Consider the following 26,308-nt stretch of genomic DNA (forward strand, 5'->3'; position numbering starts at 1 on the left):
CAAAGCACTCAGCTGTTCACAGTCGAAACAGACGTTCAGCAGAACAGGTTCTGGCTCATAACTCACAGAAGGAATGTCAGGTCAGGGAGAGCACTTAAGCCAACCAAGAACCTTGCAAGGTAGGCTAGGCTGTGGGAAGTCAGGGACCTTAGCATATGGAATTCACGGCCTGTTATACATTAATTGGGAAAAACTTAATTGGGAAAAAGCGAAGGTCCCAACGAAGGAGGAGTGGCTTTTGAAAGACATGGACTAGGCAGAAATAGCAAAGCTCACAGCAAAATTAAGAGATCAGAGTAAAAACACTGCGTAGGTCGGAAGCCAACTTATGGAACAGTGGAATTATTTGTTATAAAGGTTACTGTGAAAATGTGTGAAAAATGTAATGAGAAATTATACAGCAAGGAAGGGCAGGGACCTTCCGTTCTCGCAATTGCTTCATTGGGGCAAAATCCACCAAGAAGCACTGCCATGCTCACGCAGCCCGAGATATTGCTGACCTGCGCCCAACAGCCCCCCCCCGGACATCCCCTTGCCCCCCTTGGTGCCCCTACCCGTGTTGCAGCGCCAAGCGCACAAAGCCCTTCCTCCCTTGAAGGCAGACACGATGCTCTCCGGGGGCACTGTCTAGCATCTCGGACGCGCCCCCCACCACGATGGCCACCGCGTGCCCGGGGGGGCCACTCAGGAGGAAGTCCAGCGAACTTTTGTTGACTGGGACCATCCCTGGAAGTGGGAGGAAGCAAAGGTGCTTGTGGATGTGATTCATCTCCAGGGGTTCCCTGCTTTGCAGAGGGTTGGACTAGAGGACCCTCGCGATTCTCCTCCAACTCTGAAATTCTGTGAGTCTATTCAAGGGCAAAAGGGTCGCTGGCAAAGGATCAGCGCGTCTGGAAGTGGTTGGAGGAGAGACGGTGGCTAACAGATTGAGGTTGAATCCTGACAAGACAGAAGTATTGCTTTGGGGGGGCGAAGGGAGGGCAGTTGTGGGGGACTCCTTGGTCCTGAATGGGACAATTGTGGCCCCAGCGGACCAGGTGCGCAGCCTGGGAGTCATTGTGGACTCACAGCTGTTCCCTGGAGGCGCAGGTCAGTTCTGTCTCCAGGACGGCTTTCTACCAGCTCCATGTGGTACACCGGCTGAGACCCTCCCTGCCTGCTGACTGTCTTGCCAGAGTGGTGCATGCTCTGGTTGTCTCCCGCTTGGACTACTGCAATGCACTCTACGTGGGGCTACCTTTGAAGGTAACCTGGAAACTACAACTAATGGACTGTCTGGCCAGAGTGGTGCATGCTTTGGTTATCTCCCACCAGGACTACTGCAATGTGCTCTATGTGGGGCTACCATTGAAAGTGACCTGGAAACTACAACTAATGCAGAATGCAGCAGCCAGACTGGTGACTGGGAGACCACATAACACCAGGCCTGAAAGACCTACATTGGCTCCAAGTATGTTTCTGAGCACAATGCAAAGTGTTGGTGCTGACCTTTAAACTTCTAAACGGCCTCGGCCCAGTAGACCTGAAGGAGCTTCTCCACCCCCATTGTTCAGCCTGGATACTGAGGTCCAGAGCCAAGGGCCTTCTGGCGGTTCCCTCCCTACGAGAAGTGAAGCTACAGGTCATAGGGCCTTCTCAGTAGTAGTGCCTGCTCTGTGGAACGACCTCCCATCAGATGTCAAAGAGAAAAACAATTAGCGTAGATTACAGCGTATTAGGCGACTGGGCAGCTGCCAATTTGGGGGGTTGACTTAATATGGCCAGTCTTATACGCGGCAGCTTTGCTGGGCAGCAACAGTGGGCGGTGGGCTCCACTCCACACCAGGAGGAAGCCCCCCAGCAAAGCCAGTGTTTAAAAGTCGTCTTATATGCCAGAATCTACGGTATCTGACTTTTAGGAGACATCTGAAGGTTTAGGGAAGTTTTTAATGTTTGGTGTTTTATCATGTTTTTAATTTTCTGTTGGAAGCCACCCAGAGTGGCTGGGAAAACTCAGCCAGATGGGCGGGGTATAAATGATAATAATTATCATCATCATCATCATTTGCACAAACAAATGCCCCTTTTCTTTTGCACAGGAGCAAAGAATGGCAGGAAAAACAGGCATTCTTGCTGAGGAATTCTGTTCCCAGGGGCGCTGGGAGGGCATTCCTGAGAGTGGGGTGGTTCCTCCATTGGATGGGCCAGGCAGGGTTCTTGAAGATGGTCCTTAGGTGAGGGGCCACCCCACTTCTCCACACCAACCATTCCTCTCTCTGTTGGCCTCACCTGAGCTCATCATGTACTCCCGGTAGACGGGTATGCGGAACTGCCGTGCAAGGAGGGCCAGACTGGGACGGAGGCCAGGGAAGGTGTGGGAAAAGCCCGTGGCCTCAGTGCAGAAGACGGAAAAGGCCCCCGCGCAGATGATCCCGTGGGGGTGGGAGCCCAGGACGTAGTTCCGCGTCGGGGGCAGCTCGGCTGTCTTCACCAGCTGCAAGGCAAGAGGGGCAAGGCATTTGGCATTTGGACCCCCACCCGAATGTCAGTGCGCAGATTCCATGGCCAGCAGCCTTTGATGGCCGCCACCACCTCCTTCTCCGTGATCTGGTCTCCGGGGGTTCCAGAGACCCTGCCAGCCCCCTCCTCATACCTTGATGGGGAAATAATCCCGGTGGAGCTCCCAGACTCTCCAGCGCCTCATCCAGTCACAGCGGCGCCCACCTGCGAAGGGAAGGGTTCAGGGAGGGGACGGAGTCAGAGAACTGTGGGGTTGGAAGGGGACCCCCAGTGGTCATCCAGCCCAACCCCCTGCATTGCAGGAATCACAGCTGAGGAATCCCTGGCAGGTGACCACCCGACCTCTGCTTTTAATTAATTAATTAAATTATTACTTGCTGGTAATAATTTTAAGTAACTAAATTTTAATAAAATTATTAAAGTAATAAATTTTAGTGTTTATTATTGGATTCTAATGTATTATTGCATATTGCTTTACTTGGTATAAATTATTTTAAAATTATTGTGACTTTTTACGTAGGATCTGATTGTTACTATTAATACTTGATGTTTTATTATTGGTGTGTGTGTGTGTGTGTGTGTGTGTGTGTGTGTGTGTGTTGGAAACCGCCCAGAGTGGCTGGGGCAGCCCAGCCAGATGGGCAGGGTATAAATAAAATTATAATCAATCAATCAATCATGAGAAGCGAGTTGATCCTTGGGGTCCCTTCCACTCTGATTCCATGTTATATTTTTTGGGGGGGTGTCTTTTGATTCGTGTCAATTACAGGATTTTGTGTGTGTGTTTTATGGTAACATTTAATAATTATACATAAATAAATGCAGCTGATTTTTCTGCCCTCCATATACACAGAGAGAGATGTGGGAATGTTCAGGGATGCAGGAGAGGATATATTGACTAATTATATCCTTATCCAACTTGTGCTAACAAGTTCCCAAAATATCAGCAGAGTAAAACATTCCCTTTTTAAGTTCGCAACGGTAACGTGTGCTCAGGTTCGCTAGAACCTCTATAGCAATTACTCTGGTAATTTCCCCTTTGTTCCCTCTTAAAATAGAAGACACGACACAGTCTTTCATAAAAGTATAAAAAGAGTTTACTCACATTCTGTTCACAATCAGATCCAGAAGGCAGACAGGCTTAATAAAATAATATACATTTAGCTTCTAAGAAGATAGTCCCTTTCTCCTCTCTTGGCTGGGAGCCAAGAGGGCATCTTTAGCAGATGTTACTAGAGCAATGGAAGAGAAGCAAGAGAGAGATGGCTGGTCTGCCCTGTGCTTTTATCATTACCTGCACAGGTGAGGCCACACCCACCTCTGGTCACATGCGGAGGAAGTACATCCCAGGAAGTTTACCTGCTGGCTGGTCAAACATCCCTCCCCATGCCTAAACATGTACACTCTAGGAATGTTGTAATTGACTGCTCCTGTGTTTTACATCCCACAAGAGAGAGAGAGAAAACGCTTCTGTCATTGTGTCTTTTATTGGGTATTTTTATTTGTTCATTTCTATGTATAGGGTACCTACGATCAGCATCTGGGACGCGGGTGGCGCTGGGGGTTAAACCACAGAGCCTAGGACTTGCCGATCAGAAGGTCGGTGGTTCGAATCCCCGTGACAGGGTGAGCTCCCGTTGCTCGGTCTCTGCTCCTGTCTACCTAGCAGTTCAAAAGCACATCAAAGTGCAAGTAGATTAATAGGTACCGCTCCAGTGGGAAGGTAAGCGGCGCTTCCGTTCACTGCTCTGGTTCACCAGAAGCGGCTTAGTCATGCTGTACGCCGGGTCCCTTGGCCAATAAAGCGAGATGAGCGCCGCAACCCCAGAGTTGGTGACGACTGGACCTAATGGTCAGAGGTCCCTTGACCTTACGATCTGCATGGACTGGTTGCATGGCTTGAGATACCTATGAGGTCCATCAATTACCATATAGCATATATTCAACTCAAAAAAACAGTGACAATTTATTGTGGACAAAGGACAGCTGGACATATAAAGGGCCCCATCACCTTCAGTAGCTTAGGGCCTCATCAAACCCCGATCCGGCCCTGGTGGGGGAGAATCGAACTCACCTCTCTGTGGCATATCCCAGTCGTAGATCCACCAGGCGAAATACAGGACGCTGATAGGCCAGAAGGAGGTGAAGAGCAGGTAGACCAGGGGAACGGAGAAGAAGGGACCTGGGGGGGGGGGGAGAGGGAAGGAGATTCTGTGGAATCTTGTTTTTATGTTGGATGCTGGATATGTGATTGCCAAATTCTGATTTGAAAAACCAAATAAATTAATTTTTTTAAAAAACCAATATCACAATGTGGACTTCAAATCAGTTTTGGATGATATATCGATATATCGCCCAACTGAGCACAAGAGCAGCGCTCCCCCCTCACTGAGATTCAGAGGCCCTGCCTGGGACCACAACCCCAATTTCACGAGACCCCGGAGGATGTGATCTGAAGCCCCCCTAAACCCAGAAGAACATTTTAGGTTGGAAGGGGCACCCCAGGGTCATCTAGCCCAACCCCCTGCGGTGCTGACTCCCCAGTCCAGACTCACCTGGCCCAAATCTGCTTTGGAAAAAAGCAGGGGGTTTGGCTTTTGGGGGAGGGGGGTGAAATAAAAAAAAAAGTCTTGTATATATAATACATGTTCATAAATGTACCAAGCAAACACGTACATAAATATATAAACCACATGTCTGAAGCAGCACATGAAAACAGCCCGGAAACCATTTTGACCCCCAAACTGACCAAACAATTTCTCTGCAAGGTCGGAGGAAAATGGAAAAGCCTCCCCATTGTCTTTTCCTTCACAAATCCTGTCTTAACGGTATGTCTTTGTATGAATAGGGTGAACCTTTGTATGAACTAAGTGAGCGTTAACAGGTGACCTGCCAGACAGGAGGTAAACAAGGCACTCAGATTTCTGCTGTAGACCGCCCTTTCTGCAATGTAGGCATGATGCATCTGGGGGTGGTCTTGGACTCCAGGGCGGGCAATTTTAAATGTCTATATAAAGGCGGGTACACCTTGGTTCGGGGTCCTCCTCCTTTCCTCCTCCTTTCCTGCATGAGAGGGGAGCACCCCGTTGCAACAGTTCAATATAGATCAGACTAGCTGCTTTCCTTCTCAATATTCTCTGCTTGGCCTCTGTTCTTTTCTCCGACTGATGGAGAACCTGCAAAGGACTCTCTAAGGGCTCTTGTGTCCCCCATAAGGGAATAAGGGCAGTTTTCCTTCTATTACAGGGGCCTGGCCTGCCAGAGGACCTCCCAAGGGCCATGGCCCCAGGAAGAAGGGGAGGCCAAGCTGCCCCTCTTCCCTGAGCACCCCCTGCCCCTCCCTCCCTCCCACCCAGCTCCCAACTTACCAAAGAAGAGGAAGGTGAGGACCCACTGGAAGACGCTAAGAGCCTCCAGGTGCTTCTGCAGAGCCATCTTCTGACCCTGGGTCGCAGGAAGAGATCTGGGGGGGGGGGAATCCACAAGGGGGGGGTTGTGTGTGGGGATCTGCAGCAGGACTGCAGCCAGGAGGGGCCCCTGCCTTGGCAGAAGGGAGAGCGTGAAGATGCAGGTGTGTTCAGCACAGGTGGCCTCTGACCTGCACCCCAAAGCCCGGCTGCTCCCCTTCAGCGGTGCCCTCAGGAAGGGGGCAGCATGTGGGGCAGGAGGAGGAGGAGGAGGAAAGAGGCTCACTTGTCCAGGAGAAGATGTTGTCTTGCCCGCGGCTGCAATGCACAAGTCTGTCTCTCTGCCACCTGCACTTTGGTAGCCAGGTGAGTTGGCAATAAGGATGCTGCTGTCACCCAGGTGAGGCAAAGGGGACCTGGCTGAGCTCTCCTCCTCCGAAAGGAGACAAGGTGTGTCATTTCATTTCTGACCTTAAAAAGGTCAAGCCCAGTGGCTCCCAAACCGGGGGTGCCCAGAGGACCTTCAGATCCGTTTCTTTTGACTCCCAGCCCTGCCTGGCACCTGCTTTGCTGGCCCTCGGCTCCCTCGCCTTGGCCCTCATCCCAGGGCCGCCCCGCCCTCTTGGCCCACAAGACAAAGGTTGGGTTGCCAGGATCCATTGCCCCATCTGCCTGCCTCCCTTCTCCAAACCACGGAGGAAGCTGCACTTTAGGAGAAGATCATCATCATCATCAAATTTTAATTATTTCCCACCCTCCCCAGCCAAAGCTGGGCTCAGAGCAGCATAAAATGCAATAAAAAGCAGGGAAGAACCATTTTCAAAACAACAGATGCATTTCAAAATCAGTGGGACTTATGGTAGAAGCATAAAGCGGTATAGTTGGAAGGGACCCTCAGGGGTCATCCAGCCCAACCCCTTGCAAGGCAGGAATCACAGCTTTGGTGGCACTGTAGCTCTAGGAAGAAAGAGTGCCTCTGAGCAGTTGAAGAGTGCTCTGAGGATCCGCAGCTGCAGCTGCCTCCCTTTCAAAGGGACCAAGCGCAGCTCCTCCTGATGGCCTTTAGGTGCCCCTGGAGGAAAGACAGGGTGAGAAATCACCAGGGTTTCTGAAGTGGGTGGGGGTGTTGGGTGCAGTTCAAAGGTTGCCCCCCCCTCCTCCTCCTCCTCCGTCTCCTGCCAGGCAGGGCAGTGAGGTCCAAGCTGACCTGACCTGGGGGGGGGGGGCAGAATTAAAACTTACGCAAACCTTTCCTGGTAATGACATTGCTTCCTGCCTCAGGGCAGGGCAGCCTCTCTACAAATTAGCATTTATATATCCCAATACTTTCCTCCAGAAATCTGTAAGCATCAGACATTGCATAAGGAGACACTTCAAAGAGGCGTATTCTCCTTTTGGCACCTCCAGCAACACGTCCTTGTAGATCATCCCTTTCTATATTGATGTATCGGAGCCCAATATTATTTTTGGTTGTATAAGACGTAGTTTATAATCTAATGGCACATTAGGAAGGTAAAACAAGACAAAATTAATTCGTTCTGCGAGTTTTTTCGTCTAGCGAATTTTTCGTCTTGCGATGCACGAAATCCCATAGGAATGCATTGAAAATCAATTAATGTGTTCCTATGGTCAAAAAAAGTCCAAACAAAGCCAAATTTGGTACAACAAGAGTTTATTAAGTGCTCTTTAAAGTCACACATACTGTAAAGAGCATTTCAAAAATTGAAGGAACAATAAATTAAGTTTCTAAACATTACAGAAAAACATTTAAAAATCAACAAAATGTACAGTACATTTTCTAAGACTCTGGGGGACAACTCGAAGAAGGTTCCTCTTCCACTCTTTGCTTCTTGCTGAAGAACCTGTCCATGGTCTGCTGCTTCATCCGCCTTTTCAGCACCTCCCTGAAAGGCGACACGACCCTCGTATCAAAAGTGTTCGCAAGGTCACGTGTCAGGTCCTTGTCAGGGTGGTGCCGCTGTGCAAAAGCCTGCACATCCTTCCACTTCATGCAAATGTCCCTCAGTTCTTTGAAGGATAGCCGTTCCTCAGTTGCTTCCTCCTCTTCCAGCGAGGCCTGCTCCTGTGCAGCCTCTGCCTGCAGTTCGACCAGCTCCTGGGTGGTCTGCTCGTGGTCGTGCTCCTCCACCAGCTCGCTGACGTCCTCCTCTGTGACCTCCAGTCCCATGGTCCTCCACAAGGCAACAATGTCCTGCACCACTGTTGACTCTGGTGCATCAGAGTCACTTGGTGCCACACAGTCCGGCCACAGGCTGCGCCAAGCGCAATTCAAATTTCTCTGGCTGATCCCGTTCCAGGCTGTGGTGATCATCTTCAAGCAGGTGACGATGTCGAAGTGGTCCTTCCAGAATTCCTGCAGGGTGATGGTGGTACAATCAGTCATCTCGAAGCATCGCCTGAAAAGCTCCTTGGTGTAGAGTTTTTTTTGAAATTGGCGATGACCTGCTGATCCATCGGCTGGAGCAGTGGCGTGGTGTTAGGCAGCAGGAACATGATGCTGATGAAGCTGAACTCCTCCAACAAGTCCAACTCAAGGCCTTTAGGTTGAGCAGGAGCATTGTCCATCAGAAGCAAAGCCTTCAGCGGCAGGTCGTTGTCCAGCAGGTACTGTTTGACAGCAGGGCCAAAAGCAAGATTGACCCAGTCCACAAACAGCACACGTGTGACCCAAGCCTTACTGTTGGATCGCCACATGATACTCAGCTGCTCCTTGTCGACCTTGTGTTTCTTGAAGGCCCGTGGGTTCTCCAAGTGGTACACCAGCAGGGGCTTGATCTTCAGGTCGCCGCTTGCGTTGGCACAGAAGAGCAGGGTCAGACGGTCCTTCATGGGCTTGTGGCCAGGCAACTTGGCCTCCTCCTGTGTGATGAAAGTCCTTTTGGGCATCCTCTTCCAAAACAGCCCGGTCTTGTCGCAGTTGAAGACCTGCTGTGGAACGTAGCCCTCCGTCTTCACAACCTCCATGAACTCCGCTGCAAAGTCTTCAGCCGCAGGAACATCAGAACTGGCAGCCTCTCCATGCCTGACCACGCTGTGGATTCCGGATCTTGTCTTGAACCGGTCAAACCAACCTCTGCTTGCCTTGAAGACTTCTGGCTCGCCTGAGGTTCCTGGCTGTTCCCGGACGAGGTCTGCATGCAAGGCCTTGGCCTTCTCACAAATGACAGCCTCAGTCACTGTGTCCCCTGCACGCTGCTTCTCTTCTAACCAGATGAGCAGCAGCTTCTCGACCTCCTCCAGAACAGCTGGGAGGAACTTCCGGGTTGGCGCCATAGCTGAATGGCGGATTCCCTCCGAGCTCCGGAGGGAATCTGCTAGACAGGGGTCGGGTCCTGCTGCACCGGCGACACGGGGACCCTCAAAAACCATGGGCGTGGAAGCCCGTGGTCCTGGTGACTTGGCGGGCACCGTTTGCGCCCCCCGACCTGCGAAGAAGCCTTTTTAAAGGCTGCGGAGCGGGGGACGGGGAGCGGCGCGGTGCTGTGAGTCTTCTGCTTCCCCTGCCAAGCGAAGCCGCATGCCATTCGACTGAGAGTGCTGACTTCTTCCATTGAAAATTTGGACTAAAATCTAAAGATAACAACCCGTGAGTAATTTTGAAATTGGACTAAAAAATTTCTTGGATTTGGTACGAGCGGGGGAGATGCAAAAAGGAAGTCCGTCTCCCCCCCATTGTATACAATTTAAAGCAAGGATTTGACAACTAAGGTTGAAGAAGAACCTTTTCTTAATTGGAGAAAAGTTATTAATTGCACGGATTGATAGTATAAGTAATTGTGCTGGAGGATGAGAGTTAATTTTTTGAATTAAAGTGCCACCCATCCCGGGACCGGGAGTGATCCGCGAGAGGAGCCTGCTGAGGAGACATAAAAGATTTTGACAGCTGTCAAATTAGCTGTCAAAGTCGGAAAAAATAGAGAACATTGTTTCTGATGTTCCTGCTGGTTACAATAGATACAATATAGTTACAAACTGCTGAAAATAAAGAAGAACTGAAACAAATTAACTTGGCTTTTGGGGTGGAAGTGAAAGGAATACTGAATAACCAGAATCCCTCTAGTGGGAGGGAGGAGGAGGTTATTTTTCTCATGAGAAAGCTGCGTGAGTCGCAGGAGCAAGGTTTTGTTTTGTCTACAAGTGCCATAACTGTGAAGTCAACAGCAAAGGAATCTACTGAGTTGGAAAAGGATTTGATGTATAAAACCCAGGCAGCTGAACAAGAAAAGAAACTTGAGAAAATTGAAGAAGTGGAGAAAGAGATATATGTTGAACAGGAGGAGCAGGAAGGAGGGGCTGCAATGCTGCAGAAGGCAAAGGAGAGCCGGAGGCCTGTCAAGATGGATATAAAAGAAAATAAGAACTGGATAATAAGAACTGGGTTCGAACTGGAAAATGAGGAGTGGAAAGATCTCCTTTTGTGGAGATCTGAAGATCTATGGACTATAAATCTGATCAAGGTGGAAGTTGGAGCCTTTGGGCTATTTGGACTTAAAAGGATTGAGAAACAAGACTTGAGTTCCACCTTTAAACATGGAGGTCTGGCTGGAAGGAACATGGACATCATAGGGATCGTGCCCCTCCGAGACTTGGTGTTTAATACAAAGGACTTTCAGAGAAACCGGCAGAGAGGGACTGAGAGAGATTTAAGGGCCTCAGACGTGAGGTTGCCAGGCTGATAATAGATGGACTAATGGACAATGGTTTGGGGATTCAAACCGGGGAAGGGAGGGTGGGGTTTGGAAATCCAAAGGATGTACAAAAATACTCTGATTTTTTCTATCTTTTTTTTCTTTTTGGGTTGCTACTAGTAGTAAAATGGGGAATTCATGGAAGGGAAACTGGGACGATCTTAGAAATAGTCTTTAAGTATAATGATTGATGTATATAAGCTAAAAGTTGATATATAAATTGAATTTAACATAACAATAAATCAAGGCTAAAATTTAGGGATAAGAACTTGCTGAACAAACTTTTGGATATGGAATACAAGAAGGGGAGGCGAGGGGAAGTTGCGGAAAAAAGGTACTGAAAATATGGATTGTAAACGTTGAATTTTTCTTTTTTTTCTTTCTCTTTTTTGTTTTACTTTTTTATGTATTACTTGAAACTCCAATAAATATCATTTTTTTTAAAAAAACAGAACAGCTGGGCGGTTCTTCATGATCCTGGTGACTCCCTTGGCTGCATCAGAGGCAAGGATCTTCTCCCTCATCTTCAGGATGGTCCCGATGGTCGAAGGATTCCTCCCGTACTCCCTAGCGAGGTCCGTCACACGCATTCCACTGTCGTGCTTCCGGATGATCTCCTTCTTCATTTCCAGCGTCACCTTCTCCTTCTTCCTCTCGCCGGCCTCTGCAGCAGCAGTCTTCTTGGGTCCCATGGCAACACAGCTCCTACCTTCGCAAACCCCCCCCAAAAAATCAGTGCTTCACATCCAAAAAATTCAAAAGCACCCAGCCACCCACCACACAGAAATTCAAACCCAAAATCCAAAACCCCCCCAAAAAAGTTTTAAAAGTTTAACTTACCAAATGGCTGCAAAGTAAGTTTTGGAAAAGCTTCAAAAATCACCAAAGTCTTCAAAAACCTCAACTGTTCCCCCAGCCACCCACCACACACAGAAATTGCAAACCCCTCCCCAACTGTTGCAAACCCCTCCCCAACTGTTCCCCCAGCCACCCACCGCACAGAAATTCAAATCCAGAATTTTTTTAAAACAACAGCAGAGTGGTCCAATGGTCACAAAAAATCATAAAAATGCAGAAAAAAACCACACAAGCTTCCAGATTCTTGCAAACCCCTCCCCAACACCAAGTCCTTGAATTCCAAACACCCCAACCCAAAATCCAACCCCCCCCAAAAAAAGTTTTAGAAGTTTGACTTACCAAATGGCTGCAAAAGAAGTTTTGGAAAAGCTTCAAAAATCACCAAAGTCTTCAAAAACCTCAAAAAAGGCTAGCACACCGCGTGCTATGAGTTGCTCCTCGAAGTCAAGTCGCAACTGCACCTCTTCAAGCAATGCACCCTGGGTATTAACGGTTTTACGAAAAAGGAAACAAACTTGCAAGACGTCTTGCGAAGCAAGCCCATAGGGAAATTCGTCTTGCGAAGCACCTCAAAAAACGAAAAACTCTTTCGTCTAGCAAGTTTTTCGTCTTGCGAGGCATTTGTCTTGCGGGGCACCACTAGAGGGCCTTCGGAATTCTGGGACTGTCCCTGGAAAATCAGGACACTTGGAGGGTATGGCAGGAAATTCTTAATCTCAAGGTCGCGGGTTCGAGCCCATGCTGGGCCAAAGGTTCCTCTTTTTAATTTTCAATTTTACAAAGAATCAAAATACAAACATCATATTTCTTTGACTCCCCCCCCCTTTGTGAATCCTTAGGTTACAATTTTTGTTCTGCATCTCCTCTCTGACTCCAGTTATTATAAGTCCTTACTCCAATCCATGATTTGAATTTTTACTACACATTTTCTGTCAAACCTACGAAGGATTGTTGTTGTTTACAATAATTTTTTCCAAATGCATTTTAAACTCTCCCCATTCTTTATTGAAATTTGATTCTTCCTGGCTCCCGATTCTTCCGACGAATCCTGCATTGTGGGGGGGGGGGTTGGAGTAGATGACCCCCCGGGTTCCCTTCCAGCTCTACAATCCTATCAGTGTTTTTAAGTTGCCCATATATACAATAATAGAATAGCAGAGTCTAACCCCCCCCCCCAGTGCAATGCAGGAATATTTGGCCCAGCGTGGGGCCGAACCCATAACCCAGGAATGGGGAGGTGGGTTGGCTGGGGGTGGGGAGAGAGAGGAAAGAGACTCCAGCCAGGAAGAGCAGGGTTTTTAAGGAGGGGGGGGGAGGAGAGGGGGAAGACTGATTTCCACTTACTGTATTTTTCGCTCCATAAGACGTACTTTTTTCTTCCTAAAAGGTAAGGGGAAATGTCTGTGCGTCTTACGGAGTGAATGCGTGGTCCCTAGAGCCGAATTGCCCAGGGGAAAAAGCAGATCATGCTTCTTTTTTTGAAAGAGGGAAGGGGGCGTTGAAACAAAGCCGCTGATCGGCAAGCGATCGGGAGCGAGATAAGGGAGGCTAGAGATAAAGGAGGCTGCCTGGGAGGGGGGAAGTAAAAGCCCATGGATCCTCAGGATTTTTGCATTGGGTCACCCCAAATTCACCACCAGATCACACAGCATGTCCATGGCTACAGCCTGCACCAAAAAAATCACGCACCCACTGTTTCGTGGGGCCGCAATGCGGCAAAAACGTGGTTACAAAGCACAGTTCCACATGGATCCTCAGGATTTTTGCATTGGGTTGTAGCCTTTGAGGCCTTTCCCACGGGTCGGGTGTGCATTGCTCCCGTCAGCGAGCCAAGAAAGTTGCGAGAAGGCTGATCAGCTGGATGCGCTGCTGGCGGCTAGGTCATCTTTTCCTGAGAAGAGGAGAAAGCTTTGTTCCTTTCAGCTACTTTGTGTTATGCTTTGTGTTATACAGCAGAGCTAATGCATTTTAGGTTTGCATCCCCAAAGAAAGAATTTGGGAAGTCTTGAGGCCTAGTTGGGGTGACTACACACTAATTGGGGTGACCACACAGTCAGGATTTGGGTATCCTGTCCCTTCATTCCCCCCCTTTTATTTTGGACAGCCTTCCGTCCCAAGGAGGCACTGGCTGATATTCTCGGGCTAGTGCTATAATCTGGGGCCGAACCATTTGTGACACCATTTTATGCATCATATTTTGCAAGCATTGCAATAAGCAAGGTACACAGGAGCACAAAAGAAGCAAAATTATCAAAGGGCCTAGTAACATCATCAAAAGTCCTCAAAACCACCCTAGGTTTGGAAGTCAATCAGTCCACCAGGACATGTCCCATGCGTTCCAAGTAGGGACAGGGACATGGGCCACTTTTTCAATTTCTGCTGCCAAATTTCGAATAGCTTCAGCATGGTCAGAGATGTTAAAGCAACAGGCCCCTCCTGTCACATTTAACGCAACACAAAACCCGCCCTGTCGCGCCAGGAGAAAGTCCAGCCCTAAGCGGAGCTGAAGGACTGCTGTGTGCGTCTCATCTAATTGGGTAGCGATTAACCGGAGGGCTGTGGCCGTGGCATTGGCGACAATCTCTACTACTGCTTGGAGTCTTATTATGCGGTTTAAATTATAAATTGGCCCCCTTGCCCCTGTGATTTTCTCTCCCCGATTCCATGAGGCCGGATCGTAATGGGCCACTATCCTTTCTGAAGGCCACTGATCCTTGCCCCAATTTTGGGAGCTGCCTCCTGCAACTACTACTAGGTCAACCGAGCGTCTCCTCCGACGGGGTGCAGTGGCAATCGGCTCATAAATCCACATGAGAGGAATTAAAGAGCCTGGGAAGCACACTCCATACCATCCCTTTGGGAGGATATGATAAGCCAGCTTTCCACACACCCAATACACATCATGTCCTTGAGCAGAGACACCACCTCCCCCTCCTGAAGCCCTTGCCAAGTGCGTTAGGCATGCAGTTAGATTACAGCCAGAAAGAGTTCCTAGTGCGGACTCAGTCACGGTTGTCTGGGCTGGGAAGGTGTGATTACAACGCTTCTTTTTTTTAAAGAAGTTACTCTTGAGGTCCTTGCTTAGAGCAGGGAGAGGGTAAACTTTGGCCTTCTGGGTTTATGTTTTGGGACTGTAGCTCCTAATTAGCCCCAGGCAGTATGACCAGCAGTTCAGGATGATGAGATAGCAGCCAAGAAATAAGCATGCAAAACTGATGTCCTACTACTTGCATGAACTGAGAAACGGTCTGTATTGCCGTTTGATCCAAGCCGTGCTGTTGCTGCAACAGCCTCTAGCAAGAACAGATGAGAAGGAATCATTTGGAGAAACCTTATTCCTTATGCTGAACAACCATTGTTGGATCTGGGCCATAGTCTTCCCACACAAAATTATTACCAACCATTCAGCAAAGGATGATCCAGTTTCTGGGACAGTGGGGGTGCACTGTGTTTGTTTGTTAACAAAGGGGAAAGCAAAGAAGCAGATGGTCATGGGGGGTATATTTCTAGCCCTGCCCGGGGGGTTATCTTCGGCCCATAACTCAGGATTCATGAGGCGCCAGTGTTCCCTGTTGCAATGTTGACCTCATGGGAACCTGCTTTTGTTGAGCCCGGTCTATCCTAGCAAGTCTCTTCCTCCCCTCTCAGGGCCATTGCCCCATATGCTCCCGGCTGGTGAGGTGGGGTCCAGGCAGGTCCCCCGGGGGGTGGGGGGGTGCCATGGGTGCTGGTCACAAAATGGCTGCCATGGAGGGGGGGCGGTTGTAGGAGAGGCTGAGCGGGGGGAGGCAAACAGCCTCCTGCCCCTTTAGGGTTTCAAGGCGAGGGTATTGTAAGAATTCTAAGGTTCATGTTGTTGTTGTTTAGTCGTTTAGTGGTGTCCGCCTCTTCGTGACCCCCTTGACCAGAGCATGCGCTGCGTTTCTCCGCTCTCCCGGGAAGGCAGGCAGGGGAGAGCAAATACTTTTGCCCCCCGCCGGCCTTCAGAAGAAGTCCAGGACCTCTTCTGAAGGTGGGCGGGGGGCAAAAGTCTTTGCTCCCCCCCGCCTGCCTTCAAAAGCCATCCGGGATAGCGGGAAGCGCTTCCCTGCTATCCCGGACTGCTTTTAAAATGCTGGCGGTGGGGAGCAAAGCCTTTCGGCCCCCGCCGGCCTTCCTGGACCTCTTCTGAAGGCCGGAGGGGGGGGGAAAGGCTTTGCTCCCCACCGCTAGCATTTAAAAGAGGTCCCCGGAGATTTCCCTATGGGCTTTCTTCTTGCGAAGCAAGCCCATAGGGAAATTTGTTTTGCGAAGCGCCTCCAAAACGGAAAACCCTTTCGTCTAGCGGGTTTTTCGTCTTGCGAGGCGTTCGTCTTGCGGGGCACCACTGTAATAATAATATAATTTGTTATTTATACCCCACCCATCTGGCTGAGTTTCCCCAGCCACTCTGGGTGGCTCCCAATTGAGTGTTAAAAACAATACAGCATTAAATATTAAAAACTTCCCTAAACAGGGCTGCCTTCAGATGTCTTTTAAAGATAAGGTAGTTGTTTATTTCCTTGGCATCTGATGGGGGGTGCCACTACCAAGAAGGCCCTCGGCGCTGGACCTCAGTGTTTGGGCTGAACGATGGGGGTGGAGATGCTCCTTCATGTTGTAGCAGGAACCCCCCCACCCCAATCATTCTGTTTGTATAAACTACACACTCACACACTACATACGCCACATTTCTGTTATAAATTCATAGAAAATCAACCATACATCGGATTTGCACTGTTCCATTTTTATTTTTACTCCATATGACAAGAACTAACAAAGGGGGGTGGCTTAGTCCTGGTCAGCCATAATCCCTTCACCGTCTCAGCACATCCACAGGAGCCCTGCCCATGCCAACCCTGATGATCCCAGACAGAAGACAATCAAGATCACAAAGAACTTGCATATGGGAGTGGATTCAGCATGGACTGAAACAAAGGACAATGATCAGATCTTCCCTCTGGGGGCAGGAAACTGCAAACTCCCCTTTGTCTCCTGGAAGTGACTCATGGGGAGGGGGGAAGGGAGGAACCAGCCAGGTGACAAGACACTCAGGTTACCACCAACTCCTCCCTCAACCCCTCCTTTCTGTAATGTATGCATGATGTTTCTGGGGGTGGGCTTGATCTAGAGGAGGGGAATTTCAAAAAAGTTTTTATAAGACCTTGCACACTATTCTTCTGGGTCTTTCCTCTCTCCTGCAAGTGAGGGGAACACCCTGTTGCAACAGTTCAATAAAGGCCAAGCCCACAGGCTGCTGTTTTGCTCCAAGTTATCCTGGTTGGTGTCTTTGTTTTGTCCAAGGGAGCCCTCGGATTTTTCCTGTAACAATGTATACAGGATGAGTTTTGTGAGAAAGAAGCCATAGAGCAGGCACCCCCAAACTTGGCTCTCCAGATGTTTTGGTTCTACAACTCCCATGATCCCTAGCTAGCAGGACCAGTGGTCAGGGATGATGGGAACTGTAGCCCCAAAACATCTGGAAGACTGAATTTGGGGGTGCCTGCTGCAGAGGAAAGAAAAGTGGAAGAGCAGTGATATGAATGGGGGGGGGGGAGTAGGTGAAGGCTGAACAGTGGTTTTTCTTTCTATCCTTAATCTTTTTTCCCCCACTTCAGTATTCTTCCAAACAGCCAGGCTTATTAAAATGCAGTATGCTGAGCTGCAGGAAATGCTGGCTCCTGTGCACATTTCCTCCTTCCCCTGCGCATAATGTATCCAGCTCCGTAATGTAGGTAAGCTGTGTGTACAGGCATGCAGCTGCAGGTCTTTCCCTGCTTGATTGGTTACGGTTCCTTTGTGTCCTCTTGCCTTCAGTGTTGCCCATTCCTTTTGGTTGCTAATGAATGTGGTGTCAGAGAAGGCATAAATCAAACCCCCGCCCCCTTGCAGCTTTTTCCTATGCTAGGAACGGTTCCTAGTGGGTTTGCGGTATGTGGGACATCTCTAGGTTTGTCTGCCTGTGACTCCTTGGAAGTCCTTTGTGTAGTTTCTTAGTGTTCATTTTAAGTTTTTTGAAAACTTGAAAGCTCCTTCCATGATTGTAGATTCAGGTAGGTAGCCATGTTGGTCTGATGCAGTCGAAATAAAATAAAAAATTGTTCAGTAGCACCTTATAGACCAACTAAGTTTGTTCTGGTATAAGCTTTCGTGTGCATGCATGGTATCTGAAGAAGAGTGCATGGACATGAAAACTTATACCAGAACAAACTTAGTTGGTCTATAAGGTGCTACTGAACAATTTTTTCATTTTTTTATTTTAAAAGCTCCTGTCTGTATGAAGACTTAACGCTTCAGCTTGACTGAAGGCCTTATTTTCACAATGTGGGTAACAAAGAGCAAAGGACCAAACGACATGATACAATTAACAATTGCCTGAATGTTTTTTTTTTTTTAAAGTAAATTGGCACAGACACCTGAGCAGTGGATAAGGGAGGGGCCCCCACAATGCAGAGGCATAATGTGTAGTTTGCTCCAAAGACTAATCTCATGCCAGTGCTTAGTTAAATCAGCCTCTTTTCAAACTTCAAAATTACTGGGTTGTTATCCCTGGCATATTCCATATGTTTACTCGGACACACTGTGTACCAGTACAGGCAACACTTTCTCTGATTCAAGGAACGTGTGGGAAAGAACTGATGTACATATATACACTTCTTTAGCAGGTTCACTCTTCCTTGCAACCACATGGGTTGGTGAAAGTGTACTGCAGGGGTCCTCAAACTATGACTGCGGGCCAGGTCTGGCCCACCAGGATCCTGAACCCTGCCTGCCCAGCAATTGCAGAACCCACCGCTGTCTAACGGGTCTGTGGCGAAAGGAAGTACAGTGGTATTTCGGGTTACATACACTTCAGGTTACAGACTCCACTAACCCAGAAATATTACCTCGGGTTAAGAACTTTGCTTCAGGATGAGAACAGAAATTGTGCTCCGGCAGCTAGAGGCCCCATTATCTAAAGTGGTGCTTCAGGTTAAGAACAGTTTCAGGTTAAGAATGGACCTCCGGAACAAATTAAATACTTAACCCAAGGCACCGCTGTATGGCGTCCCGTGCGCGACCTCTGCATCTGGTGTCTATTGATACCGCAAGTGGTTGGTTGGTTGCGGGGGGGGGGGGCAGTGCACATGCAAGAGAGGGATGGTGTGATCCTGTGCACATGCAGCAGGCAGGCCAGCACTTTTGCATTCTCTATAGTCCATGGCTGAGAGTTCCTGCGGCTGCACTGCACAAGGTGAGCAACTCAGGTGAGGCAGTTGTGGGGGGGGGGGAGAAGGTTGGCCGCCCCCCGCTTTCCCTTTTCAGCCATTACACTCTGAGGCGGGACAGAGAAGTGCCCATTTTGGGCCTGGGGAGCCTCATTCTGCCGCCCCTCAGGATTGAGATGGGCAGCTGCTGAGGCATCTCTCCTCCAGCCTCCTTGGTTGGGGGTCAGCCATGACTAGGCTTTGAAATGGGCTCCCACGTATTTAATGTGCATTATCACTAACATTGCAAGATATATTTGGAAATAGATCCATCACGTTTGAAATAATGAAAATACAGCATGAGCACTGACCGTTTGCATTATTGCTCAGTGCTGACATTTTTTATTTTAGTCATTACTCCTGTTACATTGTTTTTGTAGCTCTATTTATTGGTATTTTACTAATAGCAATTTTCAATCCCTAGGAAATCATTATGTCAAAAAAGAAGAAGAATTGATTCTGAAATATTGAAACTGAAATATGGATTGACAACTCAGCAAAATACTTTTGTGAAGCAAGAGCAGCGAAATAAATCATCATTGCGAGCAAGCTTTCAAGTTGCCAAGCTCATAGCATGCACTGGCAGACCCTTCGTAGAGGGAGAATTTGTTAAAGAGTGCATTCTTTTTGCTTCCAAAGAGATGTGCCCAGAGAAGTCTGATTTATTTAATATATTGAGTCTTTCAGGATGTACAGTTACACGTAGGATTGACGAAATGGGGGGAAATTTGCATCAACATTGGCAAAACTCCTCAAAAAGACCTTTATTTTTCATTGGTACTTGACGAAAGGACTGGTGTTCATGATTCTGCACAACTTCTAATTTTCATTTGTGGGACAAGTGATAATTTTGAAGTCACAGAGGAGCTTACTGCACTGCAAACCATCAAGGGAACAACAACAGGAGAGGATATCTTTGAAAAAGTTTGCCAAACTGTGCGTGATTTGGAGCTGGACTGGGCTAAAATAGCCAGTGTGACAACTGATGGTGCTCCTAGCATGGTGGGGTCTTAAGAGAGGAGCAGCTGCACGCATTAACCAAGAAATGGACAAACACAACCATTCACATCCAATAGCCATACACTGCCTCATCCACCAACAAGCACTGTATTGTAAAAAAATCACTGAAGTTTGACTCTGTCATGAAAACTGTCGTATCTTGTGTTAACTTCATTAGACCTCATGCACTAAACCACAGTTAGTTTCAGGAATTTCTGTCTCAGTTAAATGTTGATCATGAAGATATTCCGTACCACACAGAAGTCCTTTGGCTGAGTAAAGGGAGAGTTTTGAAACGCTTTTATTACTTACTTCCACATGTTTCTGATTTTATGCTTATGAAAAACAAAGACGCTCAAAGATAATAATAATAATAATAAATTTTATGTATACCCTGTAGGTACGTGGGTCCTAGGCTGCATAGGGCTTGAAAGGTCAAAACCAGCACCTTAAACCTGGCTGTACTCCACCAGGAGCCAGTGCAGCTGGTAAAGCACCGGGTGAATGTGATCCTGCGGCAAGGACCCTGTAAGGTGCCTCACTGTGGCATTCTGCACCCGCTGGAGTTTCTGGGTCAGTCTCAAGGGCAGCCCCACGTAGAGCGAGTTACAATAATTCAGTCTGGAGGTGACCGTCGCATGGATCACAGTGGCTAGGTCAGGGCAAGAGAGGTAAGGAGCCAACTGCTTAGCTTGGCGGAGATGAAAAAATGCCGCCTTTGTTATAGCTGCAGTCTGAGCCTCCATGGAAAGGGAGGCATCGAAGGTTACTCCCAAGCTCTTGAAAGAAGGCGCTGGTACTAATTGAGCCCCCGCAAGAGATGGGATTTGGCCCCCCAACTCCAAGTCACCCCGACTCAGCCAGAGGACCCCTGTCTTTGAAGGATTTAATTTCAACTGGCTCCCACGCAGCCATCCAGCCACAGCTTCCAAGCATCTGGTCGGTGTGTCTGGGGCCGAGTCAGGGCAGCTGTCCATCAACAGATAAAGCTGGGTGTCATCAGCATATTGATGACAACCCAGCCCAAAGCTCCGGACAATCTGGGCAAGGGGGTGCATAAAGATATTTAAAAGCGTTGGGGAAAGGATTGCACCCTGCGGAACTCCACACACCAAGGAGTGCTGAGGCGACAACTCCCTCCCTAGCGGCACCCTCTCCCCGACCTGAGAGAAAGGAGCGTAACCATTTTCGATCTGTGCCCTGAATCCCCATGTTGGCAGAATGGAAATGGCACCTTGCCTTTCTGACAGACATAACAGAGCTACTGAACAGTTTCCAGTGTTCAGCTTCAAGGAAAGGGGAAGCTCATCTGTGATATGTTTTCACTTGTGAAAGCGTTTCAAGCAAAATTAGACCTCTTTAGACAAGTGAAGGAGGAAAACTTCTGCCAGCTCCCCACGAAATGTGTGGATTTACTGGAAATGTTGCAAAAGGAGTTTCAAACTCAGTTTAAAGAGCTTCACATCCATGAGCCGGGCATACAGCTTTCCCAGAACCCATTTTCATTGACTTTGAAACTGCTGATCCAATTTACAAAATGGAATTGATCGAACTACAGAATTGTGACTCTCTGAAAGACGCATTCAAATCAAGCAGGCTCACTAATTTCTGTGCATCTCGCCCCTCTGAGACATATCTGAATCTCAGGAATCATGCCCTCAAATTTGCAACCATCTTTGGCAGCACTGTGAACAGACTTTTCCCCAAGGAAACATCTGAAATCTCCAACCAGATCCAACACTTGCATCACTTGCTACGACCAGCAGTGACAAAAATGGAACCGGACACTGACTATCTCATTAGCCAAAAGCAGGCCCATAATTTCCATTGAAATATAAGTTTATGTTGATTAAAATTGTTCTTCATTTTAAATTTTGTATTTTTCCTGTTTTTAGTGCACTACAAATAAGATATGTGCAGTGTGCATAGGAATTCGTTCATTTTTAAAAACTATAGTCTGGCCCCCAACAGTGTCTGGGGGACAGTGAACTGGCCCCCTGTTTAAAAAGTTTGAGGTTCCTTGCTCTACATTGTCTTTTCCTTACCTGTCTTAAGGGTGCATTTGTGTACAAATAGAGTGAGCCTGTGACCTGGTTTCAGGAACTGAAATTTCAAAAGAAAATGCAAATAGGCATCAAAATGCGAGAAGCAGCCAGAGACACTGGGACTCAAAATGCCCTGACGGATAATTCGCAAACCATGCACTCAGATTTCTCCTTTTTCTCTTACGTTTCTCCCACTTTTTGTGGAGAGGGTTTTCAACAACGGCTGGGGGGAAAGTGCACTTTGTTCGGGGCAATATAAGAAATTGAAGTCCCAACAAATAAATGCAGGAACATGTGCATTATCGCACGTCCACAAGCACCAAAACATGCCGCCCCCTTTAAAGTCTAAAAGGACCATATTATTTTTTTTGCAAGAGCGGCCCCTACAGGAGCTCCTGCTGCTACTGCAGCCTTGCAAAATAGTGCTTGCTGACACCTTATCTGTCAGCCAGCAACGGGTCAATTATTACTCCATTTCCAGCTTGTGTCTAAATGAAGTGTTTGCTGAATCTAGAAGATCCTCTCTCTCCTGGGAGGCAGGAACTCCTGGATGGATCACCTCTCTGACAGGTGCTTGCCAAAAATAGAGCAGACTTGCAAAGCGGGAATGAATGGGGTGGCAATCATCTCTGGGGCCAGAGTCCTTTGGCCATCCCTAAAGGATGTACTAGGAAGGACCATTATCAAGGATCTTAATGGACAGGTGGGAAGTCAGGCCCTCAAATTTTGCTGGCCAATTCTTCCTTCCTTGACATTTTGTTATGCTTTGGGGTGGCCTTTCTGCCAAATTGGGGGGATACTTTCTGAGGTTTTAAAAGGTGTTACACACCTTTGTGGGGATCACCTTGCAGTTTGGCAGGGAGACACTGCTACCAGGCCAATAAAGATCAATAGTTTGTGTCCTTTTCAGGTTTATACATTTCCTTAATTTCACAATCATTTTAACATTTCAAAACTTGACTTCCTTCATTGTAAATTATCTGTATTTGTATTTTAAACCAATAAAGATTTACCATGGGGGGATCAAAACTTCCTTCCCCCTCTTTATGCGGTTCCTTAAATATCTAATGCATATGCAAATTCATTTCATTTGCTCACCTATTTTAAATATATACTCTTCTCAAACTGCAGGTAATTACAACAGTCCTGCTAATGTTTTTATCTGTTTGCAATTTATCTGTAAATATTCGATAAACCATTTCCATTCTTCTATAAAAAGTTTCTTTTCTTGATTTCTTCTTCTTCCATATTCCATAAGTTTTTGTATCCATTCTTCCTTTGTGGGGACTTCTATGTCTCTATATCTCTGACCTGCAGCAGACCTTGATGGACACAAATTACGGTACCTTGGATGGGGATACGGGCTGTAAAAGCCAGCCAGAATTTTCTTACAACAGGGGGTCTCTCTTCTCTTGTCGCTGGAAGTAGGAACCCTGTTGTGGCACCTGGGAGACCCCCCACCATGGGAAGAAGGCTCAGAGCCCCCCAGGGAGTGGGGTGGCGATGAGTGGCCAGAGGGAAAAGACAGGGAAGAGGAGGTGTTGGAAGCAGAAGGGGTGACGGGGCTTAGTGAGCAGGGGGAGTCTATGGCAGAGAATATTTATAATAATTTATTACTTTTACCCCACCCATCTGGCCGGGCCTCCCCAGCCACCCTGGGCAGCTCCCAACAGAATATAAAAAACACAAGAAAACAACAAACATAAAAGACTTCCCTCAAGAGGGCTGCCTTCATATGTCTTCTAAAAGTCAGTAGTGCTTTATCTCCTTGACATTCGATGGGAGGGCGTTCCACAGGGCGGGCGCCACCACCAAGGCGGCCCTCTGTCTGGTTCCCTCTAACCTCACTTCTCGCAGGGAAGGAACCACCAGAAGCTGAACGATGGGAGTGGAGATACACCTTCAGGGATACTGGGCCTTTGAGGCCATTTAGAGCTGTATAGCTCAGCACCAACACTTTGAATTGTGCTCAGAAACATAGGTAAAGGTAAAGGTAAAGGTACCCCTGCCCGTACGGGCCAGTCTTGACAGACTCTGGGGTTGTGCGCCCATCTCACTCAAGAGGCCAGGGGCCAGCGCTGTCCGGAGACACTTCCGGGTCACGTGGCCAGCGTGACATCGCTGCTCTGGCGAGCCAGAGCTGCACACGGAAACGCCGTTTACCTTCCCGCTGGTAAGCGGTCCCTATTTATCCCTATTTATCCCTATTTATCCCTATTTATCTACTTGCACCTGGGGGTGCTTTCGAACTGCTAGGTTGGCAGGCGCTGGGACCGAGCAGCGGGAGCGCACCCCGCCGCAGGGATTCGAACCGCCGACCTTTCGATCGGCAAGTCCTAGGCGCTGAGGCTTTAACCCACAGCGCCACCTGCGTCCCTCTGCTCAGAAACATACTGGGAGCCAATGTAAGTCTTTCAGAACCAGTGTGGTCTCCCAGTCACCAGTCTGGCTGCTGCATTCTGGATTAGTTGTAGTTTCCGAGTCACCTTCAATGGTAGCCCCACATATAGTGCATGGCAGTAGTCCAAGCTGGAGATAACCAGAGCATGCACCCCTCTGGCCAGACAGTCCGAGGGCAGGGAGGGTCTCATCCTGCGTCCCAGATGGAACTGGTAGAAAGCAGCCCTGGAGACAGAACTGACCTGCGCCTCCATGGACAGCTGTGAGTCCAAAATGACTCCCAGGCTGCACACCTGGTCATTCAGGGGCACAGTTACCCCATTCAGGAGCTGGGGGTCTTCTAGAAGTGCAGAATCAGAGGCAGGAAAGGAGGGAGGCGAAGAGGCAGAGATGAGACAGATTGTGAAAAGTCACAGGTGTCTCCTCCTGCTGCTGCTGCTGCTGCTGCAACAATCTCCCCTCTTTTTGGGATCTCCCAGAACCAGGAGAGGCATAGGAGAGGTGGGCTGTGTGCAGGCACAGTCTCCGACTGCTTGCAAAAAGAAAGCCCTGGAGAGGAGGGGACTTAGGTGGCTGTGGGGAGGCAAGGATTTTCAGTCTTGGCAACTGATCCATGGGGCAAGACCTACTGGGGTTGAGGGGCTGTGCTCATGAGGCCTGCTAATAAAGTGTTAACTCCATCTTTGACTGGTGTGATTTATTGCCTGGTCTTTGACCTCAGGCTTAGCATCCTCTTTGTGTTTACTTAACCTGGTGGCTGCCTCTGATCTTAATCTGACCCTTGAGGCAGCGTAAGTCTCTAGAGTGGGGCTGGGGGCGTTTTTTCTGCTCCCCATTCCGGGAAAATGGCAGACAGATCGCTTCATCACCAGCATCTGTTGGGTGGCTCTGAGGATGTGGAGGCAGATCTCTCTCTTTGCACAACTCTCTCCAATTCCGCCCTCCAGCGAGGAATCTTGGCAAAGGAAGAGGAATGCGTCCCCAATGAAGGTGGAAGAGTCTCTGCTGCTGCTCCATAACTCAACCGATCCAAATGACAAGAAAGGGGAATCCGACTAAATATCAGGAAAAACTTTCTGACAGCAAGAGCCGTTCGATGGTGGACTCTCCTTCTCTGGAGGCTTTTAAACAGAGGCTAGGGGGTCACTTGCCAGAGGGTTCTTCACCTGCGACTCCTGCATTGCAGGGGGTTGGACTAGATGACCCTCGGGGTCCCTTCCAACTCTATAATTTGATGATTCTTGTTTGGTTCCACTGAGGGTTCTAAGCTGGGAGCTTTAAATCTTTGGCAACATTTAAATCATGGTGGGTAGGAATCTAGTGTATTAAATCCACATTTGCCCAGTTGAAGCTAGGGGCTGGGGAATGAAACACCCCCCCCCATTCCAACTTGCACCCTGAAACGTATTTGCCAGCATCAAATAGCAAGGAGGAGGGAGGGTCTTCCCTATCCCAAGCTGTTGGGCTTCACCCCTGAACCTATTTGACCACCTTTGCTCAGCGCATGCGATGCTTAGCCAAGGATGCCTCTGAGCATGCGCAGAGCAGCCTTCCTCCTCACCTGACAGAGTTGAAGAGCTGCACAGGGCAAGTGTTAAGCCGCCTGCAGGATGCCAGCTCTGGCTCGGCTCTCGTCTGCGATTCCTGCATTGCAGCGGGTTGGACTAGATGACCCCGGGGTCCCTTTCCAGCTCTACAGTTCCGTGACTCTGCATGCAGCCAGTAATCATCTGCTAGAGGCCTCTCCCCACCTCCCCAGCCAGCCCTTGGGCAAGAAAGGTTATTCTTAGCCTTAGAGGAGGCCACGGCCACTGCAGCCCCCCTCCTGGGATCCATTTTCCGACACAGTCTTTGGAACAGCTGGATAGGTCAAGCGAGGCTCTGGAAGGGGGAGCAATGCCACTATCTGTCACAAAGCGCAGGAGGGGAAAGAGACAGAGGCAGGATGAGGCCAGGGGGCCATGATATGCCCCCAAAGAGAAGCCAGCAAACAGGACTTGAGGGCACCAGTCTTCTGCAACTGTGGTTCCCCCGTTATCTGGTATTCACAGGTAGACTGTTCCTGGGCATGGAGGGTCAGCTGCAAGAAAAGGCCTCCATAAGAGGAGCCTGCTGAATCTGGCAAA

At 48.6% G+C, this 26,308-nt stretch overlaps 1 protein-coding gene and 2 long non-coding RNA genes across 4 annotated transcripts in view; 2 read left to right on the plus strand and 1 right to left on the minus strand.

Moving 5' to 3' along the window:
* LOC310828894 (2-acylglycerol O-acyltransferase 3-like) overlaps positions 1-6,404 on the minus strand; it is a 31,887-nt gene extending 25,483 nt beyond the window's left edge. Inside the window, exons 1-6 of one of the 2 annotated variants that reach the window (XM_083706904.1) lie at positions 6,193-6,404; positions 5,868-6,040; positions 4,574-4,681; positions 2,633-2,703; positions 2,269-2,473; positions 555-726 (exon numbers count right to left, since the gene is read on the minus strand). In XM_083706904.1, the coding sequence (XP_083563030.1) occupies positions 555-726; positions 2,269-2,473; positions 2,633-2,703; positions 4,574-4,681; positions 5,868-6,040; positions 6,193-6,365 (902 nt within the window). In that variant the 5' untranslated portion in view covers positions 6,366-6,404. The remainder of the gene's footprint in view (positions 1-554; positions 727-2,268; positions 2,474-2,632; positions 2,704-4,573; positions 4,682-5,867; positions 6,041-6,192) is intronic. The other variant, XM_083706905.1, reaches the window with a different exon arrangement.
* The window catches only part of LOC310829101, a 46,466-nt gene extending 23,466 nt beyond the window's left edge, over positions 1-23,000 (plus strand). The window contains exon 3 of the long non-coding RNA XR_014557137.1: positions 19,163-23,000. This is a non-coding gene — a long non-coding RNA (uncharacterized lncRNA). The remainder of the gene's footprint in view (positions 1-19,162) is intronic.
* LOC310829137 lies at positions 2,933-3,175 on the plus strand. The gene is made up of 2 exons (XR_014557183.1): positions 2,933-3,089; positions 3,133-3,175. It is a non-coding gene; the product is annotated as an uncharacterized lncRNA (long non-coding RNA).
* Positions 23,001-26,308: the final 3,308 nt, after the last annotated feature.

Source organism: Podarcis gaigeae (genome assembly GCF_964106915.1).
Source record: "Podarcis gaigeae genome assembly, chromosome: 13".
Classification (NCBI taxonomy): Eukaryota; Metazoa; Chordata; class Lepidosauria; order Squamata; family Lacertidae; genus Podarcis; species Podarcis gaigeae.